Raw genomic sequence first — 23,496 nt, 5'->3', positions numbered from 1 at the left:
AGACCCAGAGGAAGATCTCCTACGCAATGAACCGACCTTTTAAAAATAATGACGAAGTCATCCGTAGTCGAGTGCACTCGCAACGCCATCAACCGTCAGAAATGGACCGACATCGCAAGAGAAAATTTTAAGTCCACCAACATAACCGGAAATGAAGACCAGCCATGTGCGTCATCCAAACAGCCACGACCACTCTGACAAGAGTCCACGACTGAGAAGAGAATAGACATGCAATTTTGCGGATGGGTGTACATTTGAGCAAGTGTATTGCATCGCACATTATGGGGTACCTAAAGACACAAAACACTTTTGAGCGTCAGCGTCAAGTCAGCACTATGGAAAATGGCGTCGCTGCGCAGTTGCGCCAATGCTGCGTCGACCAGCAGCCATAGAGTTGACTACACGCCGACGCTCCGGAGACGCTAGTGTGGGGGTCTTTTTAACAAGCTCGTCTATGTTAACTTTTGATATTCCATGCAGTTACCACAACAACATTATTGTTGTCATTTTAATTTATTATGATTAAGTTCTTCTTCTTCTTCAAGTGCCATCTCCGTCCAGGAGGTCGGCGACCATATGTCTAATATGTCTCTCTATGTTCAGTCATGCGAATTAGTCTATCTATGCTGTTCACTTTTAACCAGTCTCTTATATTTTCAGTCCATGATGTGCGCCTTCTACCACGGCCACGCTTCCCTTCAATTTTTCCTTCAATTATTAATTTCAGTAGGTTGTATTTATTGTTTCTATATAATATGTCCAAAATATGCTGCTTTCCTCTTCTTTATCGTTGATACTATTACTTCTGAGCCTTTTTTCATGATTTCCAAAACTCTGACATTAGTTATTCTATCTGTCCATTCATCATCATCATCATTGTATCATGATTAAAAAGTTACAGATGTCGGTTGATGTTGGGTTGAAGACCGCCAGGCTAAAGTGGGACTGGGCTGGACATGTTTGCCGGATGCATGATGATAGATGGGGGCCAAAATAGCCACTAGCTGGCATCCCCAGTGTAGTCGTGGCAGAGGCAGACCGAGAGATGGCGGGACGACTTGGATGCATTCCAGCGAGATTGGCGGGATCTTGCTCAGCACAGGGAGGATTGGAAGGGGAGAGGGGAGGCCTTTATCCTGCAGTGGGACACACACGTAGGCTAAAAAAAAGTTACTGATGCTGTGTGCAAAACGGGGAGTGGTGCAGAGAAACTAAAGATAAAACCAGTGCACTTCCAAACAAAGGTTTTATACCTGCCTAACCAGCCAAGATTAATGATCCACGACCCTAAACCATTATTACAAGTGTAATTACACGTATTACGAGCCGTGTGGAAGTGTGCGAAGGTCGAACTGACCAATCGCTTATGTGATTAATACTTTAGTGATTTGATCTCTTTATGGCTCAGGTTGGCTAAGTAAAATATAATCCGTAACGTTGTCGTAATATTGTCGATAAGCCGAATAAATAATTAAAACAAAGGAATGGTGAGTTAAATTAAGTCGTAGTGTATTTTATAATGATAACGCATGGTAGCGAAGTAATAAAATTTATTTGTTGATATTGAGTTATAATTTCAAAACTGAAAAAATATATTCCTAAGGTGAGATTGATAATATGGCATAAACGTCTATGATCTATGATAGGTACTACTGGAAAAAATATTAGAAGAAAACTGATGATCGAGTGACTGATGTTGTTAATTTATTAAAGTAATTTTAAAATTTGTTATTGTTACTTTCATAGGTATAAAAAAAAAACACATTGTAAATACTTACCTATATGTATACTTACTATAAAAAAATTTATAGTATCAATTTATTTTTGGTGATAGTAGGATAACTCCTTTTAGAAATCTAATTCACCGACAAGTCCTATGTATCCGCTTTATTTACATGAAACCATTATGATTATTTCAAATTATTACTACGCTTCTTTACAAACCATCTGTTCACTCCCCTCCCCATTCTTCCCCCCACAGGTGGCTTGTCCTTGATATTTGCAACCCCTATTCCCCCTTCGTTGCGCAAACGCACCTGTCACAACGGCTAAATTACAGGTTAACAAAGTTCATTCATGTAACGTTTGGTATTTAGACTAATTCATCTGAGCATAATGAGAACAAGTAAACTGTTTAATTTTTCTGATACACCTTTTGATGAAGGGCGATATTATGATAATGGTCCATTTTTCTGTTATTAGGGTTCCGTACCCAAAGGGTAGAAACGGGACCCTATTACTAAGACTCCACTGTCCGTCTGTCTGTCTGTCAGCAGGCTGTATCTCATCTTCTTCTTCCTCGCGTTGTCCCGGTATTTTTGCCACAGCTCATGGGAGCCTGGGGTCCGCTTGACAACTAATCCCAAGAATTGGCATATGTAGTAGTTTTAACGAAAGCGACTGCCATCTGACCTTCCAACCCAGAGGGTAAACTAGGCCTTATTGGGATTAGTCCGGTTTCCTCACGATGTTTTCCTTCACCGAAGATATCACTCTCGTCTAATACAACGGATACGAATACAACTTAGTCGTAGGTACAGTCAGCTGCATATATAATTGACCTCCTTGCATAGAAATTTGTACATCCTAAACATGTAATTAGACCACATGCCTGGTACCCAGTGACCCACTGTACAATTATTACCTACAGTCTATCTGCTTATCTCAAGGTGGTCTATTATGTTATTAGCAAGGTGTTATTACGATAATCACGCGTTCGATATTATTTCGCATACTTTCGTTCAATGCGTAGGGTTGCACATAAATTCGATGTAGAATATAATTATTATAATTAGTGAGACATAGAAGTTATTGTGGCAAAATAAAGTGATTTACAAAATGAAATATCGATATGTCTGACGATGTTACCTTAACTTTATCATAGATATTTATAACACTGTATAACATAGCTACCGCGAAGTACACAACACGTTCGATATCTTCTTTGATATTTTGTTAGTGTTCTATTCTTTTGGCACTGTTTACTACAGTTTACGTTTTTATTTTTAAGTACACTAAATATAATAAAAAAAAAAAAACATTTCTTTCAGACCTTGGTCCATACACTTACATCGAAAAACTAACTACAAACTAACTAAATTTACCTTAAAATAAAGTTTTGTACTGAAATATGAACTAATTAAGGTACTATAAATAGTGTTTGACAGGAGCCGAGCACATACACCGGTAATAACTACATACACTCATGTGTATGTAGCCACCACCGAGTGTACCCTGGCCCAGTGCGCAAGAAGCGTCAGGAGACTGTTATAGGTAGGTAGGAGATATAGTAGGTACATAATAAAATAACAAAACAGAAAAATTGAAATTCAATTCCTGCATTTACTTATTTATTAATAAAATTTAATACGCTTTCACACTCGTAACGTAACCTACATCGAACTAGATCCCTATCTAAAGTAATTATACCTATTATTATCTATCTGCCAGCCCTATCAGCTCCAATACGAGACGTGTAGCAATTAGCGATACTTTTATGATGGATAGTTGATAGTTGCGTGCCGTTTCTGACATTACCGATAAATGGGGGCCTACCGCGAACCACGTTCGACGTCCCCTCCCTGTCACACTTACGTACGAATTTACAAGTGTGACAGAGAGACAACATGTCGAATGTGGTTCGCGGTAGGCCCTCTGGTTCCATGAAATTATGCCTGCAGGCTAGGGATGCCACACATTATGCATTCTCACGGCAAAAACAAAGCGGTAATAGATTCTGCTTAGGCCCACTTGCACCATCCCAATAGCCCCTTAAACCGTTAACCCAGTGTCAAATTGTACAGTACTGGTAACCATGGTATCTCCAGGTTTAACCGGTTAACCCCGGGTTACTGAATGGTGCAAGTGGCCCTTAGTGCCACGCTGTCACCTACCTATATTGACAATTACTCAACTGTTTTTAAAAGGCAGCTAACACAAAATATTAGTTTTTATATTTATTTTGGACATGTTTTAATGCGGTGTCTGTGTACTTACTTACATTATAATTGTTATAGCAACTTGAATATAGATCTATTGACATTTTTATATTTCCTCGTAATAGGGAAGTGAATCGGATCTATTAATTTCGTTGTTGATAGAAAACATAAGCTGTCCGCCCACGGTTGGGATTAGTGGGGCTTCGTTATGTGTTCTTATGAATCTTAGGTGCGTACTTATAGTTAATTCGTATGATCGTACTTGAAGTACACTGAGTTGCACAAGTGTATACATAGCCCTAGATAATAGAATATCACTACACTACACCTTATAAAACAAAGTCCCCCGCCGCGTCTGTCTCTTTCTGTTTGTATGTTCGACTGTTCGTGATAAACTCTAAAACTACTAAACGGATTTTCACGCCGTTTTCACCTATTAATAAAGTGGTTCTTGAGAAAGGTTTTGGTGTATAATTTGTTAACCCGTGCGAAGCCAGGGCGGGGCGCTAGTTAAATATAATCATTTGCTACAAATTGACCCAAGCGACATCGATATAGTCATTTACGGCAATAATGCAGTCGGCAGTAACGTCGCGCTGCAATAGTGCTACATACAGTAGTCTAGTCATAATGTATTGTTTGTCCGTATTTTCGTTAGTCATAATAATTTGAATTTTCTCAGAAACGCGTATCAGGAATGCCATAAAACAAACCTAACCTAACCTTAACCGTAAGGTTATCCTATATATAGGATATATATGTGACGTCCCACGGTCAAAGGTACCTTATGGCGGGTATGGAGTTATGCATACCCCAGTAATCTACAATAAATAAGCTATCGATAACACAAAAGATCAACCTTCTAGGTTGCGTAGTTACAGAGATATGATATTTTGAAAATAATGTTGTGAAATTAGCAACTTTACGATAGAGAAGTTTTAAGTTTAGCCGCCTAAAAAACTATGTTCCTGAAGTAAGTTACATAGTTGACTACAAATAATAATACCTTATATATGTGAGATTAAAAAAATATTGCGACTTGTTCTGTAATGCAAATAGAAACTTTTGATATCGACTGATTTATGTGTATACTAGCCAATCTCTTGAAAATAAAGTTTTATTTCATTTTCACGATTGATTGCAATGAGCTCTCAAGATTTAAATTCTATCTATTAGAAAACGACACTGACAGACAGTTTAAGCAAAAAACAATACCGATTTAGAGGTGAAAATGTATTTTCTGACTTTTTCATATAAAATCACAAAATTGAATATTTTTACTTTTATTGTGACACACAATCAATTTTTCTGAGCACATATGAAAGAAATTCTGTCATTCAAATGAAATAAATCCTAAAACCCCAACTAAATACTATATTTAACCCCTTATGCCACTTTAAACTTACATAACAATAACAGTATTTGCTCCATACATTTACGAAAAGGTACCTTATGGAAATAAATCTAATAATACATCACTACAAAATATCAATCATATTACAGTTTATCTTTTATGAATAGAAAATATTAATTTACATTAAACTGCCCCAAATTTAATTAGTTCTTCGTCATAATAATCTTAAAAAAGACCAATAATTTGTATGTAATGAAAAGGTACCTTGTGATTAAGTTACATGATGAGGCATGATGATGATGGAACAGTTAGGATAAACTAATAATATTTTGGGGTTAAGATGGTATAAATCGTCTATTTCTTATAAATAATATATTTCGGTTGCTATTGACGATAAGCGGCATTGAGGTTCAATGACCTCAGATATTCCATAAGGTAATGCGTCGGGTATTGGCATTTTTCAGCAAACCAATGGCTGATTTACTGCATGCGACCAAACCAAATGAAGATTATTCTAGTTAAGAAAGACTTGACGAGAGTAACTTTGGTATAATAGCAGGCTACTTGGATTTGTGATGTCGGTCTATGTACGGTTATAATATTTGCGAGGCGCCCCAACCAGAACTGAAATTATCAAATTAGTTTGGCAGAATGCTAATACAGTTCTCTACCAAACTTCTTTTCCCGTATTGACTAGTTTTTTTGGGAATTTTCAATCTTTTTTCCATAAGGTACCTTTTCTACTAAACTCTGAGACGACATTACTAGGCTTATAACTAACTTATAACAAAAATAAAAACAGGTAAACAAACGTTACGCATTAAGGTTTCAGATCACACAATAAAAAAAAATTGAGCATTTTTTCACCTCTTTACAAAACATTTCATATCTCCGAAACTAGAAACCCTCATAAGGTACCTTTTCCCGTGGAACGTCACATATAGGATAACCTTACGAAAATCCGGAAAAGTTAACGGTTTCAGAATTATGACATTTATGACTAACGATAATCTGACAATCATTACAATATGACTTTCAATAATTATGTCAAACAAGGGGATCCGGCTACCGACGGCATTACTGCAAGAAAAGTCGAAAAAATATTTTTATCGAAACATTTGTATTAAGATTGACGTTTGCGGCAGCATTGCAATTGGCAGTAATGTCTCACTGTAATACTGCTGCAGTAATGCCGGTGTAGTCTAAATCGAAACGGTACCTTAAATATTAATAGCAAAAAAAAGACTAAATTAATATTTAAGGCCGTTCCCGTACCCAAATGAAATCTACAATCGAGCCTCTCCTCACCCCACCCGTCCCGCCCCTAGATACAATGACGATACAACAGCGCCACGCAAGAAGTAGTGACTTAAATGAACTAACAGGACACTGATTTGTAAAACGTATTACTAAATACTGAAAAAAAGCATGCTGCATCTCATAGATGGCGTTAAAGTTAAATGGGAAAAATAAATGAAACATAGTGTAAATTAAATATTCATTTTAATGAAGTCAACTCTTATTTCAATAATATTTAACTATAAGGGTAAATACAGTTTATATTTAAACAAATTAATGACTGCAAGTTTTCTATAATATCATTATTTATTAGGTATACTGTGCAGGTATATCATCGATATTTATTAAAAAGTTAGGGCATACCGATACAAGTGAGAAAAATAGGTAATTCGCACATGTATCGTACAACGTTTTACAGTACATAATATGGCCCTTTAAATTTTCGACATAGTTACGTAATGTGCTAATTATCGCACTAATGCGGTAAAGTAGCACCATATTGTAATAGTACTTACCTACATTACGTTTACAAGTGCGGCAAATAGGAAATTCGAAACGAGTGGCGATAAATTCGAACACGACCGAAGGGAGTGTTTTGAATCGACACGAGTTGCGAATTACTTATTGGCACATGTATCGTACAACGTTTTACAGTACCTACAGTCCTACATACTAGGGTTTGCTCCCGGGAAATACCGGTACCGAAAGTACCGGGAATTCCCGGGATTTAGAGCCAAGCAAAGAACCGGGATTTCAAAATTAAATTCCCGGTACTTTCGGGATTTTCGGGACTAATATTTCCGGTACAATATTTGACTGTTTTCTGTTACTTAGCATGAAATATCATGTTTTTTAAAGAAATACATTATATAAATCCATTGCTGACGCTAATACTTTTACGACTGACCATATATTAAAGCAAAACAAAAATAGTCAATGGGTTTGACAATGCCAACAAAATAAAATAGCTTATTTTGAAACTATACAAGTGATAAATAATTTTATACGAATAATTAGTTAGTTGTATACTAAATACGAGCAAAAACTAGAGAGAATTGTGTAATTAATAAAATATTTCTTTTAATTCGAATACGGTATAAGAAACTCTTATTGATAAACTGAATGACATTTTAAAATGAATTAAAATATTATAGTGTCATGTCCTCTCCTTGGTAAATTCTTAATTCTGGCTGCAACAACTTCTTGATCCTTCCTATTGATAATTTTATTACCACTTTTACCTACTCACATGCAATTTTGCACATTTATTCAAGCCCCTTATCTTGTCTAGAATACAAAATTTCGTAAACGTAGCTCTAACAGTTATTCATAAATTAACGTTTTAAAACCGGCATTTTTGTGACTGACTGTCTAATAGATCAAAAACCTAACCCACTTCGAGCTGACCTAGAAACTTGAAATTTGGCACCAAGGTAGACTATTAGGAGTTTATAGAGGGAACAATCTAAAAAATGAAAATTATTGATAATTTGATGAAGAATAACATATATACTTATCGATAATAGGCTAGATGACTAATTTTCATTTATGGTATCAATCGATCAGGTTTGTCTTTAGGATAAAAAGTCTATATGGGATCCATTGCATTAAAGGAATACAAAAGTCAGAAATGATAGTCAAAGTCCGACAGTCGTACTTCACTCGCGAAACGCCCCGAACAAAACGATATGTGACCGTGACGTCAAGGTCACAAAGAGTCCATCTTGAAGTATGAACAAAACAAGAAAATTGCGATTTTGTCGGTGAAATATTGCGTTTATGTATATAGTTTCCATACAATCTTTTATTGGATAAAATGTGAGGTATCGAAATAATCGAATCGAATGGTAACTAACTGCGACAATTCTTCGACCGACGGTTTTGTCAGGAAGCTCTTCTTCCACATTGAACGATATTTGTAACTGAAAATAAAATATATTGTATGTGTTAGCATTTACAATTTGTCACATCATGTACAGTCGACGTTAAAGATATGTACCTATTGCAGCTTACTCCTTTGTAATAAGGTGAAAAATGTATACATATATTTGACGTCGACTGTACATATAAAGCACCGGTGGTAAAGAACCAACGAGAGAAATAGAAGTAAGACCCTGTATAATAGACTACGAATCGTGTGATAAATCAATTTACGATGGAATTCTGGCACACGAAGTTGAAACAATGTTATTCTAGCTAGGTAGTTAGTACAAAAGGTAAAATTGTTCTCTGCTCTACAATCAATAAGCATAATTAGCATGAATCACCTACCTCATGGGTATCTTCTTCCTCTAATATACTAGGAACCCGATAAGTGTCATCCACCTGTGCAATGCGTGGGTTCAAAATGTTTGAGCCGGTCGCCTCACTGTCAAAACCAAAATTAAATAAATGTATGATGTTTTACAGCACATATGGACTTTACCCCACTAGTGCGATAATGCACACACACATTACGTAACTATGTCAAATATTTAAAGGGCTAGTAGTAGTAGTAAACTCTTTATTGTACAAAAAGACATATTAAAAATAACATACAATTAGCAAGAAGTACAAAGGCGAACTTATCCCTTTGAGGGATCTCTTCCAGTTAACCTATAGGGCTATATGTACTGTAAAACGTTGTACGATACATGTGAGAATAGGTAATACGCAACTCATGTCAACTATTTTTCGCACTATTTTTTATCATCAAGTGATGATGAACAATAACAGCCACATTTTGCCTCTCATTAAGCATCCGGACAAATCTGTCGGTCGAAGAATTGTAGCAGCCAGTCATTTCTTTACAACATCACTCAATTTATAAATTAGTCCATTACTATTTCATAAATTAATCATGGACCCGCGAAACGCAGCATTCCAGAAATGCAGTTATTTCGAAAAGTGAGACAGACTAATTTCAAATTTTTTATGTAGGTACCTATATTATAACAAGTGATGACAATGGAGAAAACTACTTGAAAGTAAATAAACCATTGTGCTGGTTACAGGTACAGTCGGCGTCAAATACTTTGTAGCAACAAAGTAGCCAAATAGTAACAAGCAATAATCTAGCAAGTAACTAGATATGAGCGCCGCGCCGGCGCGCCGCCGCCGCCGACAAAATTTTCGCGCCGCCGCCGCCGACGCTGCCCTATCGGCGTGGCATCGGCGTGACCTTGTTAGATACTACTACTTTCAGAATCAGATAATATATATTTTATCTAGTTTAGATGTTTAACGGCGCTACTCTGAATAGCTTATAGACATTCAAAAGGTATTTTAGGTCCATATAATTAAAAAATATTGATGGTAAATTCAAACTTTTCTGTTTGGTAACCGCGCAACGCAACAAGTGTTAGGGCAACGAAATTACTAATTTTGCCAGCTGGCTAGCTCATCCGTCATTCACCGCGAATTTAATCATTGCAAGCATGGTTTGAATGTCTTTAAAAGGTGTAAAAAGGGGTTAATTTCAGATATTAAGCCTTTTCACGCCCAAAGGTTCGGCCATTGGCTTCGCACGGCAGGGCATCGGAAATTACTCATTTAAGCTTGGCCATTGTTCAAATTTCAAAATTTGCTCTCTTACAGCCCAATCTTTGGCCTCGCATCGCTCGCATAGAAGACGCTATCGGAACCTCGTAAATTTTCGGCCCTGTTTGGAGCTTAACTTTCGGGCTCGGTTTTAAAATGCCTGGTCATTGGTTCTTCTCCGATCTTAGCTTCACTGCAGCACGGCCTTTGGTCTCACACGAATGCACCTGCAGAAAAGCTCCAGGTCTTTAACACTATGGCCTCGGTCTTTATCGGCCTTCGGAATTGCTTACACTGGACCAATAGTTCAATTCCAAGCTCTGCTCTCTTGCAGCTTGGCCTTCGGCCTCACATAGAAGCGCGCCGTAAAAGGCGCTCCGGGCATTCGGCCGTCAGCCAAGCTCATATTTGGCGTTCGATTATAAGCTGTGTGCTTACCTGCAGCTCAGCCTCTGGCCTCGCATGGGAAGGCGTCGGAATCAGGTCTAAAGTTTTAGTTGGAGCTCGGCCTTGGGCCTCACTTTTTGACATAAATCGGTTTGTTGGGTCGATATTGGCTAATGACGGAGCTTGAATTTTCCTCACTTCGGCTCTTTGGAATGTCGACCAGACGTTCCCCTGATACAGTCAATCCGCTACTTTTTACTTAGCACAAAAGATAAGGGCTTCGCTAAGATCTTTCGGCCAGGGCCTCGCCAAGATTAAGACCGCCACTGTTGCCGCGCGATCGGCGCGATACCGTTTATGCTATATAAAACTTTTTTCGTACCTTTATTGAATCAATTTTGCTTGTAATTGAAAAATTCACTTATTTTATAGCTTTCTTACAGCAAAACCATGTTTTTTCGGTAAAATTTTAGTTTGAATTAGTTTTTCATTAATCAAAGGTGTTTCAAGGCCACGCCGCCGATTCGCCGCCGCCGCCGACCGATTTTGACCGGCGCGCCGCCGCCGGCTAAATGCCTATCGGCGCTCATATCTACAAGTAACATAATAAAATTGCGGTTTATGACGTAAGTACTAAAAAAAACTGCTTACTAGATCTCGTTCAAACCAATTTTCGGTGGAAGTTTGCATGGTAATGTACATCATATATATATTTTTTTGTTTTATCATTCTCTTATTTTAGAAGTTAAAGGACACACATTTTACCACTTTGGAGGTGGTCTCTCGCGCAAACTATTGAGTTTAGAAAAAAATGATATCAAAAACCTCAATATATTTTTTGAAGACCTATCCATAAATACCCCACACGTATGGGATTGATGCAAAAACAATTTTTGAGTTTCAGTTCTATGTATTGTTTTTTTCTATTTTTGTTGGAAAATCCAAGTTTCAACAGTACCTATAATTCTTATAGTTTCAGAAAAAAGTGGCTGTATATACGGACGGACAGACATACAGACATGACGAATCCTTATGGGTTCCGTTTTTTGCCATTTGGCTACAGAACCCTAAAAATGCTCTATCACAGGTAAATGAGAAATTGAAAATGGAAATAATTGCCCAAGATTATTAGTTTTATTAAAATAAAAAATCGGTCAACACGCTCAAGAAAAGGACATCATTTACTATTGTGTAGGGTAGGTATAATATAAAATAACTATCAGTTCATTAAAAAATACGTAAAAGAATAACGAAAGTACGGACAATCGGTAAATCCCGGGATTTTAATTTCCGGGACTTACTCAGGCAACCCTATTACATTCTACCAGTGTACATTTTTAGGGTTCCGTACCGTTCCGTAAAGGGTAAAAACGGGACCCTATTACTAAGGCTTCGCTGTCCGTCCGTCTGTCCGTCTGTCATCAGGCTGTATCTCATGAACCGTGGTAGCTAGACAGTTTAAATTTTCACAGATGATTGAATTTCTATCGCCGCTACAACAAATACTAAAAACAGAATAAAATAAATAGTTATGCAACAAACGTGATTTTTGCCGTTTTTTGCATAATGGTATGGAACCCTGCGTGTGCGAGTCCAACTTGCAATTGGCCGGTTTTTTAAAATTAAGTACCTCTTGGAGAATATCAAATAACTGATGAGGGCAATGTATCTCGTACGATATTATTGATTGGCGACATTTTATTTAGTTTTCGGCGAACATTTGCTAAGTAGGTAGTACTAATAGCCATCTAGGAAAATAAGTACTTACAAAATATGTCCAAATAATTGAGAATATCTATGAAAAGGGACCTTATTGTCGATGGCGCTTCCGCCATTATTAACGATGCTCTGATATAAATACCACGCCGTGCGACGCAGTGCGTCGTAAGCGCCATAGACAATAAGGTCCCTTTTCATAGATAATGCCACAATTAGAATTAGAACTTACTCGTTACTTTGAATGTCAGTGGTTGATGAAATCGGAGATTCCATTTCCATAATATTTTGCAGTCTGTAAATAAAGATAAATTGTAGTAGTGTATTGTGTTACGTAGGTAGGGCTAAAAAGCACAAGTCAAATAATTATCATGTTCGGCTGTGAAATTATCCAATTTTCTTCTTTTCCTAGAAAAACAAAAAAGTAAAAAGTTTAGACGCATGACAAATCACGAGCTGAGGTTCGAACCCTCGATAGGTGGATGGATTGCTAAAAGAACGCTTTATGCGTCTAATAGTGAGCGTTACATGTATCACTGTGTGCTCGTATTTATAGGAAGGCCCACTACACCGCAACCGCGTAACTACGACTCACGGAGCCGCACACATAGACGGCAATGTTTTCTGTCTTTGCCGTGCAAGGCTGCGGCGCTAGTGCCGCGTGGTGTAAACGTCGCGAATCGCAATATCCTTTTAAGCTATTTAGATGATGAATTGATGACAATGTTTAACCGGTAGATGGAGTGATTATTAAATTCTAGAATGTTTTAAGTTATATGGATTACTAATTAGTACGATCAGTATATATTAAATTAAGTAATAATTACGTATTTCACTGTGTAATAAATATACATTTTTACTTACGTTAGTTCCATTGTTTGTTGGAATCTTCCGAGTTGTCTTTTTCGAGATGTCTTCTTTTTATTCAATTGCTTGTTACCCATTATAACTTAAAGGTTTTGGTGCACACGGTATATCACTAGGACACACAACACAGCACAGTTTTTATAAGTAAATCTTATATTTGTTTTGGGGACACCTAGTACAGGTCCGTCTGGCACGAGCGCTCAGCCATCACTGTCTCATTTCGAAAGACGGACGGAGATAGAGCATGCAGGCCGGAGTCGATATTTTGTTACGATAGAATTAGTTGATGTTTATTTATTTTAAAAATATTGCCTCTAATTATCGTTTTTCTAAAGCTGTCAAATTACTGTTATAGTTATGATTGATTTTTCTCCTTTTTTTGTTTCATAGTGTCACATAGTAAAGAAACGAGTAAAGTTGGAGTAAAAATTCGAATTGGAGGTTACTTTGGGAATAAATTGTATCGAGCGAAGTGTTATGAATCGTGTATCGAAAGCTGTGTTATTAAAGATAATATAATCAAGAATTATATCTATTTTTCCCACGTCTACAAATATCACCGTTTCTTAGAAAAATAGGATAATTATTGGGGTATTTTTACATTTCTGGCTCAGGGAACGGCCTTAATTATTACACAAAAACGGGTCTACCGCGATATAATTTCATTGTTTTTACCATTAATTCCGACGTTTCAGCTGAGTTGCAGCAGCAAACGTCGGAATTTAAGGTAAAAACAATGAAATTATATCGCGGTAGACCCGTATGTGTAGATAATTAAATAATTATGTGTACAAAACACGAGAGCTTAAAGTGTTATAAACTAAATAAATTTCATGGACTTGTGTCGCTGACTGTATAATAAAATAATTTCGTATGCAGGCTTATAATAATCTTAAGCAGATTAATTAGCGCACGTCGCAATCAATGTCCTTGAAGCAATTCAAGTACCTACCAGAAATTAGGTTCTTTGTTTAAAGTTTCCTTAAGCCCCGCATTCACACTCCTACCTTGTAGTCCGCCTCGTAGTCCGCCTCGTTGGGTAGGATTGTGTATGGGGGTTGCGGACTACGAGCCGTCCTACCGTTTAGCCGTTTGTAGGACGGCTCGTAGTCCGCAACCCCCATACACAATCCTACCCAACGAGGCGGACTATGAGGCGGACTACAAGGTAGGAGTGTGAATGCGGGGCTTTAAGAACACCCTAAAGGCTGAAAGCTAAATGGTTGCATACGCGTATTGTGCGGTCTAAATTTAGTAAATTTATGCATGCGATAGATGTATAGAAAGTAATTTACGTAGACGCGAGCTAATATCAATAATATCAATGTCAAAACTGGTGGTAACCTTTACCCGTAGGACGTCACATTTTTTTTCAGTGTGACTATGTAAGGCAAGTTTTTTTATCGCTAATCGATTAAGAAACATGGGTTCTGTCCAAATGTCCACCCACACATGAGATTAGAGGTACCTACTAACACACTTAGGTACTTGCATATATGAATGACTCCTATATTCCCTATATTCATCGTTGCAAAAACAACCAAATAGCAATGGAATAAAGCCTCAATTTCCAATAAATGTCAATGTATAATACGAGTGTACGAATACGAAAGTTAGGTTAACGCGTTAAGTAATGCAATTTATTTATTTTATCTCATTATGCTAAATTGACCGTTTCATACGTAAGGAAGTCACTCGTAACTCGTAATTGTATCGTAATTTTACGCTTTATAGAGTCGACTTATAAAGAGTAAAGAGCGAAGCTCTTGCCTTCAGACCGTCTAGACGTCCTAGGACCGCTGGAGACACGAAGTGCACAAAGACCGTAGCGAACCTGGCGCCATCGACTGAACAGAAACGGCTTTGGACAGAGCAGCTCGCCGGTCCTTGGTGTTTGAGGCCAAGATGACCAAGATCCTCTTCGGATCGTTGCGCCAGAGCAGTAAGTAATTAAGCTTCCTCCAAGATATTTAGTTAGGCACATAAGTATGTTAGGATTGTTCTTGAAAGTTTTGCAATAATCAGCTCCTTGCTAAGACAAAGCACTAAACAACCCAAACAAACGTCTCAATAAAACGATTATGACCATGTCGGCATTGGTCAACAGACGCGGGCCCTTAGATGGCAGCACAATTGCACAGACATTAACGCCTACGAACCTTAGTCAAGTAAATATTTGGTTTGATTAGCAATAACGTAAGAATGCATTTCGTTTTATTGTTCTGAATTGCCTTTGGAATGCCGACATCTGTTTGTTTTAACAGTCATTACTTAACTGAAAACGTAAAGCCAAATTTAGACGGTTCAAGAACTTGCATGCAATTTTCGTTACATTGCGGTATTTGGTCGATCGACTGAATTCTTTGTACTTTATAATAATAAATAATAAATATTAGGGGACATCTTACACAGATCAACCTAGCCCCAAACTAAGCAAAGCTTGTACTATGGGTGCTAGGCGACGATATACATACTTACTTATATAGATAAATACATACTTATATACATAATTACAACCATGACTCAGGAACAAATATCTGTGATATCACACAAATAAATGTCCCTTACCGGGATTCGAACCCAGGACCATCGGCTTCGCAGGCAGGGTCACTATACCCACTAGGCCAGACCGGTCGTCAATAGTAAGCAATGTATTATAGTTAGCAATGTACCGATTGCACGTTCTTGAATGTATAAATGGGGCTTACGCCCACACAGCCCAGGGGTTTCCTGTGGAGTCAATCAGCCGTGCCGACAGAACCCTCACAGAGGCCTTGATCTGCTGACCAAGGGCCTTATGTCTCTACCTACTGCGAGCGCCGTAGACTCGTAGTCCTTAAGTAAGGCATATTTGAGGCGCTTGAAAACCTGGGCCTGGTCAGGTCAGCCACAGCGCCTAGGGTCTCCCCAGATATATCGACGCGCATTCGGCAAAAGCCGATAGGAAAAAGCTTTTATGTCCGCGCAATAATGCGGCCCATGTGAGCCGAGCCGAACGTGTCGAGCGCTCTTATTGCGCAGACATAAAGCTTCTTCCTAACGGATTTTGCCGATACCGCGTCAACCTTTCGTTTTAATGTTAAATTTAATTTAGCTGTATTTTAGTTTTTTACTTCAATATTCTGCATATTCTGATGTTGTTGTGTTGTTTGTTACCTAGTAAAATAATAAGAGTAATATCAGTACAGAGCGTGACTTTAACTCCGAACAAAACTTTAATAGCCTAACATTAATTAGCTTGCATGTTATTATTATTAAGTGGTCATAAAACATACTTAAAGGTTCGCGTGCAAGGCCGATCTCTGCTGCCCACGTAATTACGATCGTTTCTTAGGAATTTTGTACCTGAGCTGAGTAAGCTGCATATATATAGGCTTTACAAATTGATCTCCTTTTGACATTACCGTGGTAACGTGACTTTGAGCTCAGAATTCTCAAAATTAAAAAATTGGCCCCTGAGTTAGCGCCTAGCCTAATAGGGTTCAAAAGACCAATTAGGTAGTTTAGGTACTCACCGCTGTAACATGACAAATCATCCAAATCGGTTAACGACCCGAAAATAGCTCTACGTCGAGGATCCAGCTTTTATAAACTATGAAGCACTTCACAAAAGAGTTTTTAATATTTTGCTTAATCACACTACGTAAAACTTAATTTTCCAAGAAATCTTCTGTTTGTTTAATAATAACAATAACACTTCCAAAAGACACATACACAATTACACAGTGCACTACTCTTTCATTTTAATGTAATCTTATTGTTAATATACGAACTTATTAAAAATTACAAGTGTTGTAATAGGTTTTGTCTTTGTTAACACGAGTATTCAATAAAAATAAAGATTTGAATCTGCTTTGTTTTCAAATCACGCGCTGTTTGATATGAATCAGTATTTAAAATACACAGAATACACAGTGGACGTAAAAACGACACGGTGCACATAATACACACCATGGAGGCCAATTCGATCGTTCACTACATCAAAATGATGTTACTTTGTCTCGCTCGCGTACGAATAAGTAGCAGCTATCAGATATATCAAAATACCATTGATGTCAAAATGTAAGTTCCATTTGGCTTCACGGTGCACATAATACGCGACACGGTGCACAAAAACTAAAGTGCGGAGTCGACTCAGGAGTTGGTGCAAACTGAACACATGTTGGTTAGTGGAAAGCGTGTGCAAGGTCCTGGTGTTATTCCGATGTTTGCGATGTTGGAGTCCGTCCAGTGTAACAAGATCTCCAGTTTCGTAACAATATGAATCGGTTACACTCACTTGTATTTTTAGTCTGAGGAAGGACCCCCGACGGGCCCGAAACGTGTCGCCCCAATACCGACTAACTCCCTTATTCAAAATCAAATCAAATCGAAATCAAAAATATTTATTTGCATAAATAAGGGTACAATGGGTGGTATACAAAGTTTACAGTCTCATTCCTTATTTTACCATAATACGGCGTGCAAATAAAAGTCATGATACTTCATAAAACTTTACGGGCCTGATTTAGTTAAATTATGTTTTACCCCTTTCTTACAAATACATAAGTCAAAATGACAGATAAGGACAAACGATTATTAGCTAATTGAGGTCTGTTGTACCGCGTTTATAAATAAGGGGGTAAAAATACAATTTAGTGTAACCGTTGTGATCTAAATATTTTAATATGTATGATCTAAATAAATATATTTTAAAGGGTTTACCTAACAAAGTCAAATATGGTAAATCGTCAATTACTGGCCACCGCGGGCTATTAACTGGCTTCAATAACTGGCCACCCTTCAATAACTAGCCACATTATACAAAAATGAATTCTATTTATATGTGAGTAGAATTCATTTGTAGTTTAGGGTGGCCAGTTACTAAACATTGGCCAGTTATTAACGAATTACCCTACCACGTTTATAATTTATAATTAATAGCGAGGCGAACGCTCAATAGCCAATAGTAACAACACAAGGTTTTGGCCTTCTCGCTTCCACGTATGCGTGGGTGTTTTTATCCTTGTTTTTTTTTTTGTGGGGTGCTCAAATTACGGGTTTGGGGTGTTTTTTTGCATGGCCTGTGCACCGGAACAGGGCTTTATGGTGTATTTGAATGGGCTCTTTTGGGTTCAGATGTGTTGTTAAAAAGGTTAGAATAGTAAGATTAATGAGTAGATTCCTATCAAAATCATCATTTTTGTCATCATTATCATCATCATACATGATAAAAGTGTGACTCTTGTCGGTGAAACAATTTCCATGTACGAGTATATCGGTCCTCAACCCGTGGAACGTCACATATTTTCTAGAGGTTGAAACTTTCCGTTAAAAAATATTTTGTAATCAAATCATTACTTAATAGGATCAGCTTAAGATGCTTTGTATTTTGAAAGTCTGTTAAAACTAACGACTTCAATTTAAAAGCCGAACGTTTTCAAACCCAAACAAGCTAAACGCTGATTGGCCAATTTTCTCAAACAGAAATGTTTCCTTAAACTTCCATTCATCATTATAATTCGTGAGAAAGTACAAGACGATTCATAAGAAGCTGGCAATCGTGAGGGGGGAGGGGGTGAAAGCACTGAATAAATTATAGTACCTACTACCGTACAGAAAGGACACTTCCTACAAAACCGAAGTTTGACAGCGATTCAGGGATGGATCATGCTATCCCTTTCGGCTATTTAGGGTTGTCAAAATTCAAGTCATTATCTTATATGTCGTCGTGCACGCAATAGGACGTCAAGTGGTGCCAACCTTAATAATTGCTCGGAGCAATGCTGAGCCAAATGGAGCCGAGTTTGCCCGAAAGGAGGTGTGTCTCCCCACGGGTGAAAGGACTTATGTTTGCGTCCAAATGCATTAACAACCCAACATAAATTATAATTTCGTAGGTCGGCATGTCGGCAGGGTATTCAATTGTTCATCCTCACACCTACTAGAACCTAAATGGTTCGAAAACAGTTAGCGAATTCTATATTTACTCATTAGATTGTTTACAAGTTGAATTTAACTAATTTTCCAATGTCACTTTCGATGTAGGATGTAGGTAAAGTCGCCATCACAAATATCTGAACACGCCTCTACTGTCAAGGCGCTAGAGTTCATGTTCAGATAGTTTTGAGCACCTCGGCCTTTCCGATATATCTGATAGTATGAAAATTCGGGACCGCGTCTGCCGATCTTTTTGCAAAATACTTTGCAAAAAGATCGGCAGTATACTGATATACTGCCGATTCGAACTTTAAGATACTTGAATTAATAGATCTAGAAACGATATGGATTAGATGTGTCAATGTCAAAAGTGACGTTTTTGTTTGAAGAAACGTCACTGACATATCTAATCCATATCGTTTCTGGATCTATTCATTGATGTATCTTAAAGTTCGAATCGGGCCGATAGATAAAGTCGGACCACGCTAAGTTTTCATGCAAGTGCTACAGGTACCAGGTACGTCAAGTATGAAGCTTACTCGTACCTTATAATATAAGGGCCATTTTATTTAAAGTTGCTACACTTTCTTTTTTAATTTGTGAATTTTATGTTATTTCTACTCAGAATCACGAGCTCTTTCGACCCTAATAGGAGAAAAAAATTGTCCCGAGGTTTTTATTTCCATTCCGTTGCCTTTTTCATAGACTTTGTATGGCGGTCACGGAATAGAAAGATCGAAAATTGTATGGAAATTTTGGGACACTTTTTTTCCCCTATTAGGATCAAAAGAGCTCATGATTCTGAGTAGAAATAACATAAAAAATTCCAAATTTGAAAAAAAAGTGTAGGGGACAACTTTAAATAACATGGCCCATAAATGATATGGGTGATTATATACTTAGGTATCCGTCTTACTGCCAAATTTGTGCAAAGTTAGCGTGGTCGAAGTCTATTTAAGGTGTATTCGGGTATTACCGAATGTCGGATAATTCCGAAATTCAGATGAAAATCACCCTTAATTCCATCATAATAAAAGTCTCTTTTCGGAATTATCCGACAGTTTTCGACATTCGGAATTACCCGAGTAAACCTTACCTACTTACTAACCAGGATATGTGGGGATCGTGGGCTCCATGACAGCATTCGGGAGCGGCATTTGCTCCTGGTGTCCCATCTTCTGAAACAATTAAAATATATATAGTAATATATAGGGAATATAAGGCAAAGCTCTGCGTAGGTGGCACATACAGTAAACAAACCTCATTGACATCATGAATGACACATCATGCATCACTAGGTCAATCACGTGGGTATACACCCACTTGCCAGAATTTCATTTGCCATAATTTCATTTGCCATAATAGTCAACAGCCATTATATTGTTTCCCATAATTACATATGCAATACTTATTGTTTACTATATTAGTCACGTGCCAGAAACTTTGTTTCCCATAAAATCAATTTCAATAATATCATTTGTCATCATCATTGTAAGCCATAATTATCACTAGCCATAATAATTTTTTTTTACAGAAACCAAATGCTACTAGAAAAATGGGTTAGGTTAGGTTTGAACTGCGACCCTTACAGAAAAGTAATGCTACTAGAAAAGTGGGTTAGGTTAGGTTTGAACTGCGACCCTTACAGAAAAGAAATGCTATTGGAAAAGTGGGTTAGGTTAGGTTTGAACTGCACCCCACACAGAAAATAAATGCTACTAGTAAAGTAGGTTAGGTTAGGTTTGAATTGCGACCCTTACAGAAACCAAATGCTACTAGAAAAATGGGTTAGGTTAGGTTTGAACTGCGACCCTTACAGAAAAGAAATACTACTGGAAAAGTGGGTTAGTGAGGTTTAAATATTCTATTAAATAATATTATTACAATTAATAATATGGACAACAACACGTATGGCACTCGTACGTTCTGGAATCTAATAATCGGGTAAACAAAGAGTATGTCACATAATTTTTATGGTAAACAAACAATTCGGGCAAATTAAATTCGGGCATATGAGTATTATTTTATATAATTTTCGGACAAACAATAGACAACCAATCACATGACCTACCGTGAAACACGACAATCGAAAGTACGGTTTCTGCCTCTCTATCACTCTTGCTTATTCGATCGATAGAGAAGCAGATAAAGAAATTTCGATTTTCGCGTTTCGCGGTAGGCCACCTGTAAACAAACCGCCTTGGTGCATCAATGTCATAGTGAAAACTTATCAAAAAACTGTTTAAGGCCTAGTATATATAAGTTACTCTATGGTTTACTAAACAAATTAGTGCTGTACTCTAGCGGCAGAACATTGCAGTAATACTATAGTATAATAATTCTGAACCATAAAATTACATTTACTTACATACTTAATAGGATATTTATTTTGACTACTAGTCACATCAGTTTATTTTTTCGAATTGTCAATCACAGTACTATGAAATAGATATGAAACACTAGCCTGTGACGTCACAATCAAATTACCTACTCTTTATAGTTTTATACAGGTTTTAAAATAGAAATTTTGTCTAAAAATAACTGCTGTCTAGTGTCTACGTCTCTCTATTAATCTTCTGGTGCTTTATTTCATGCATGGTGTAAAATAATTTGTTTTAAATACAGTCAAATACGCTATTCGGGCACATTTAAATAGTTTTGGATGTATTTGAATTATGGATGTACAGTCACCTGCACTAATATGTTACACAACGAAGGCCGCAAAAATATCTGACACGATCTTATTTGTAGAACCATAAGAGCGTGTCACATATTTTTGCGGCCTTCGGAGAGTAACATATTATTGAAGGTGACTGTACCTTGTATATACCTATATTATGTAAACAAGGTTATCTGTAGAACAATAAAATTTTACTCACTTTTATTTTTAGTAATTAATTATTATGTAACATGCGTAAACACACTGTTAAAGAATAATCCTGGAAATTGGCTTATAAATAAATGCAAAATAATACTTTTGAGAATAACGCCACCTATGCGTGTCAGTCTGAACTAATAAAAGTACAGCATATCACTCGAGTAAACGTACAAGACGTGGATGGAGTACGATGCCAAGAAGTTACCAAGTTATTGTATAGATGGCGTTACCAAACAATATTTTATTTTTTCAACACAGTTATAATTAGGTGCGCCTAAAAATCTACTTTGCTTTTAATTACACAAAACTCTGAATTATTAAATGAATTATACAATGGTATAAACAAAATATGGTTTAAAGGCGTCCTTGTAGTGTGTTTCATTTTTCCGAATTTTCGATTTTCATCTGACTTCGCTCGAATTCTTGTTTTAACTGATAAAACAAATATGATATGCTGAAAAAATCGGTCAACATTTAGAGGTTGCACAACATCAACAAAGATTTTACAAAGGTTTTTCAAATAACCAACGACTCTACATCGGAGGGTAGAAAATGGTTTAAGCGGCTACCATCAAAGCGGAGAGTAGAAACCTCTAAACGTTATTCGATTCTTTTAAAAATTGAAATATGTAGATAGTTTTTAGTGTGGGTAGACTCCATTGATTGATAGCGAAGTCAGGAAAAATATTACAACTTTTTTTTTCTCCATACAAATGTGAAACACCGAGGGTTTTCACTTTTCCATTTAAAAGCTTCATTAAAAGAAACACTCAGTAAGAAAATAAATCGACTCACTTTTTCACTGTCGTTGTGCGCTTGATCGAGACTTAGATTGATGTTTTTAGTTTGCATTTTCCTCCAGATACCTGTAACAATAGAAAATTATCAGTATTCAGAACAGCGAAAACCTTTCATAACTTTCATACAAAAACACCTTTTGAATATTTATCGGAACGTCTTCAACTTTTTACCAGTTTTATTACAACGTAAAATAAAAATGTAACCTATTTTTGTGTGGCTTGCGATATAAAGAAACAATTGAATGTGAAACACACAATAAGAAAACGACTTTTGAGAAGTTTGACACGAGAGCGAAATAAAGCAGACGTATTGTCGCAAAATATTTTAATGTAGGTAATGTCTTACAGGTCCTACAGAAGTTAGCGTTGTTGGTCCAGTCGTTTAGAATTATGTCTTTACTAGGTACTTAATACGAAATTTGGTCTCAACTCAAGCTAGCTCTAGTATCAAGCATTGAGAAGAAAGTATCTAAGTCTTTTAGAGTGCTCACGCCATACATATACCTACAGCTACACTAACTTATTCAATAATAAGTTGTAAGGGAGGTAGAGATGCTACAACTTACTCGTATACTGGAGTATATACTCTTATACAAACAACACAACAATAAAAATTACACACACACATTAAACATTAACAATAAAGATTATGATTTTGATTATGATTATATCATAAACTACGATAAAATTTAGAATTCCATTAATGCAGACATAATCTAAGAGATTTCGCCAGAACAAATCCAAAATTTTATGGAATTACTTCAACAAATAAGGAAGTTACGTTCCGTTCTACCTTTGAACCGCTCGCCTGCAAAATCC

General features: G+C 36.9%; 1 protein-coding gene across 2 annotated transcripts in view; it reads right to left on the bottom strand.

Annotated features, from left to right (window-relative positions):
* The window catches only part of LOC134796690 (uncharacterized), an 85,498-nt gene extending 62,745 nt beyond the window's left edge, over nucleotides 1-22,753 (bottom strand). Inside the window, exons 1-2 of one of the 2 annotated variants that reach the window (XM_063768858.1) lie at nucleotides 22,673-22,753; nucleotides 20,108-20,177 (exon numbers count right to left, since the gene is read on the bottom strand). In XM_063768858.1, the coding sequence (XP_063624928.1) occupies nucleotides 20,108-20,177; nucleotides 22,673-22,729 (127 nt within the window). In that variant the 5' untranslated portion in view covers nucleotides 22,730-22,753. The remainder of the gene's footprint in view (nucleotides 1-20,107; nucleotides 20,178-22,672) is intronic. The other variant, XM_063768859.1, reaches the window with a different exon arrangement.
* Between the last annotated feature and the right edge of the window lie 743 nt (nucleotides 22,754-23,496).

Source organism: Cydia splendana, chromosome 14 (genome assembly GCF_910591565.1).
Source record: "Cydia splendana chromosome 14, ilCydSple1.2, whole genome shotgun sequence".
NCBI lineage: Eukaryota > Metazoa > Arthropoda > Insecta > Lepidoptera > Tortricidae > Cydia > Cydia splendana.
This window is presented reverse-complemented; position numbering and strand designations above follow the sequence as displayed.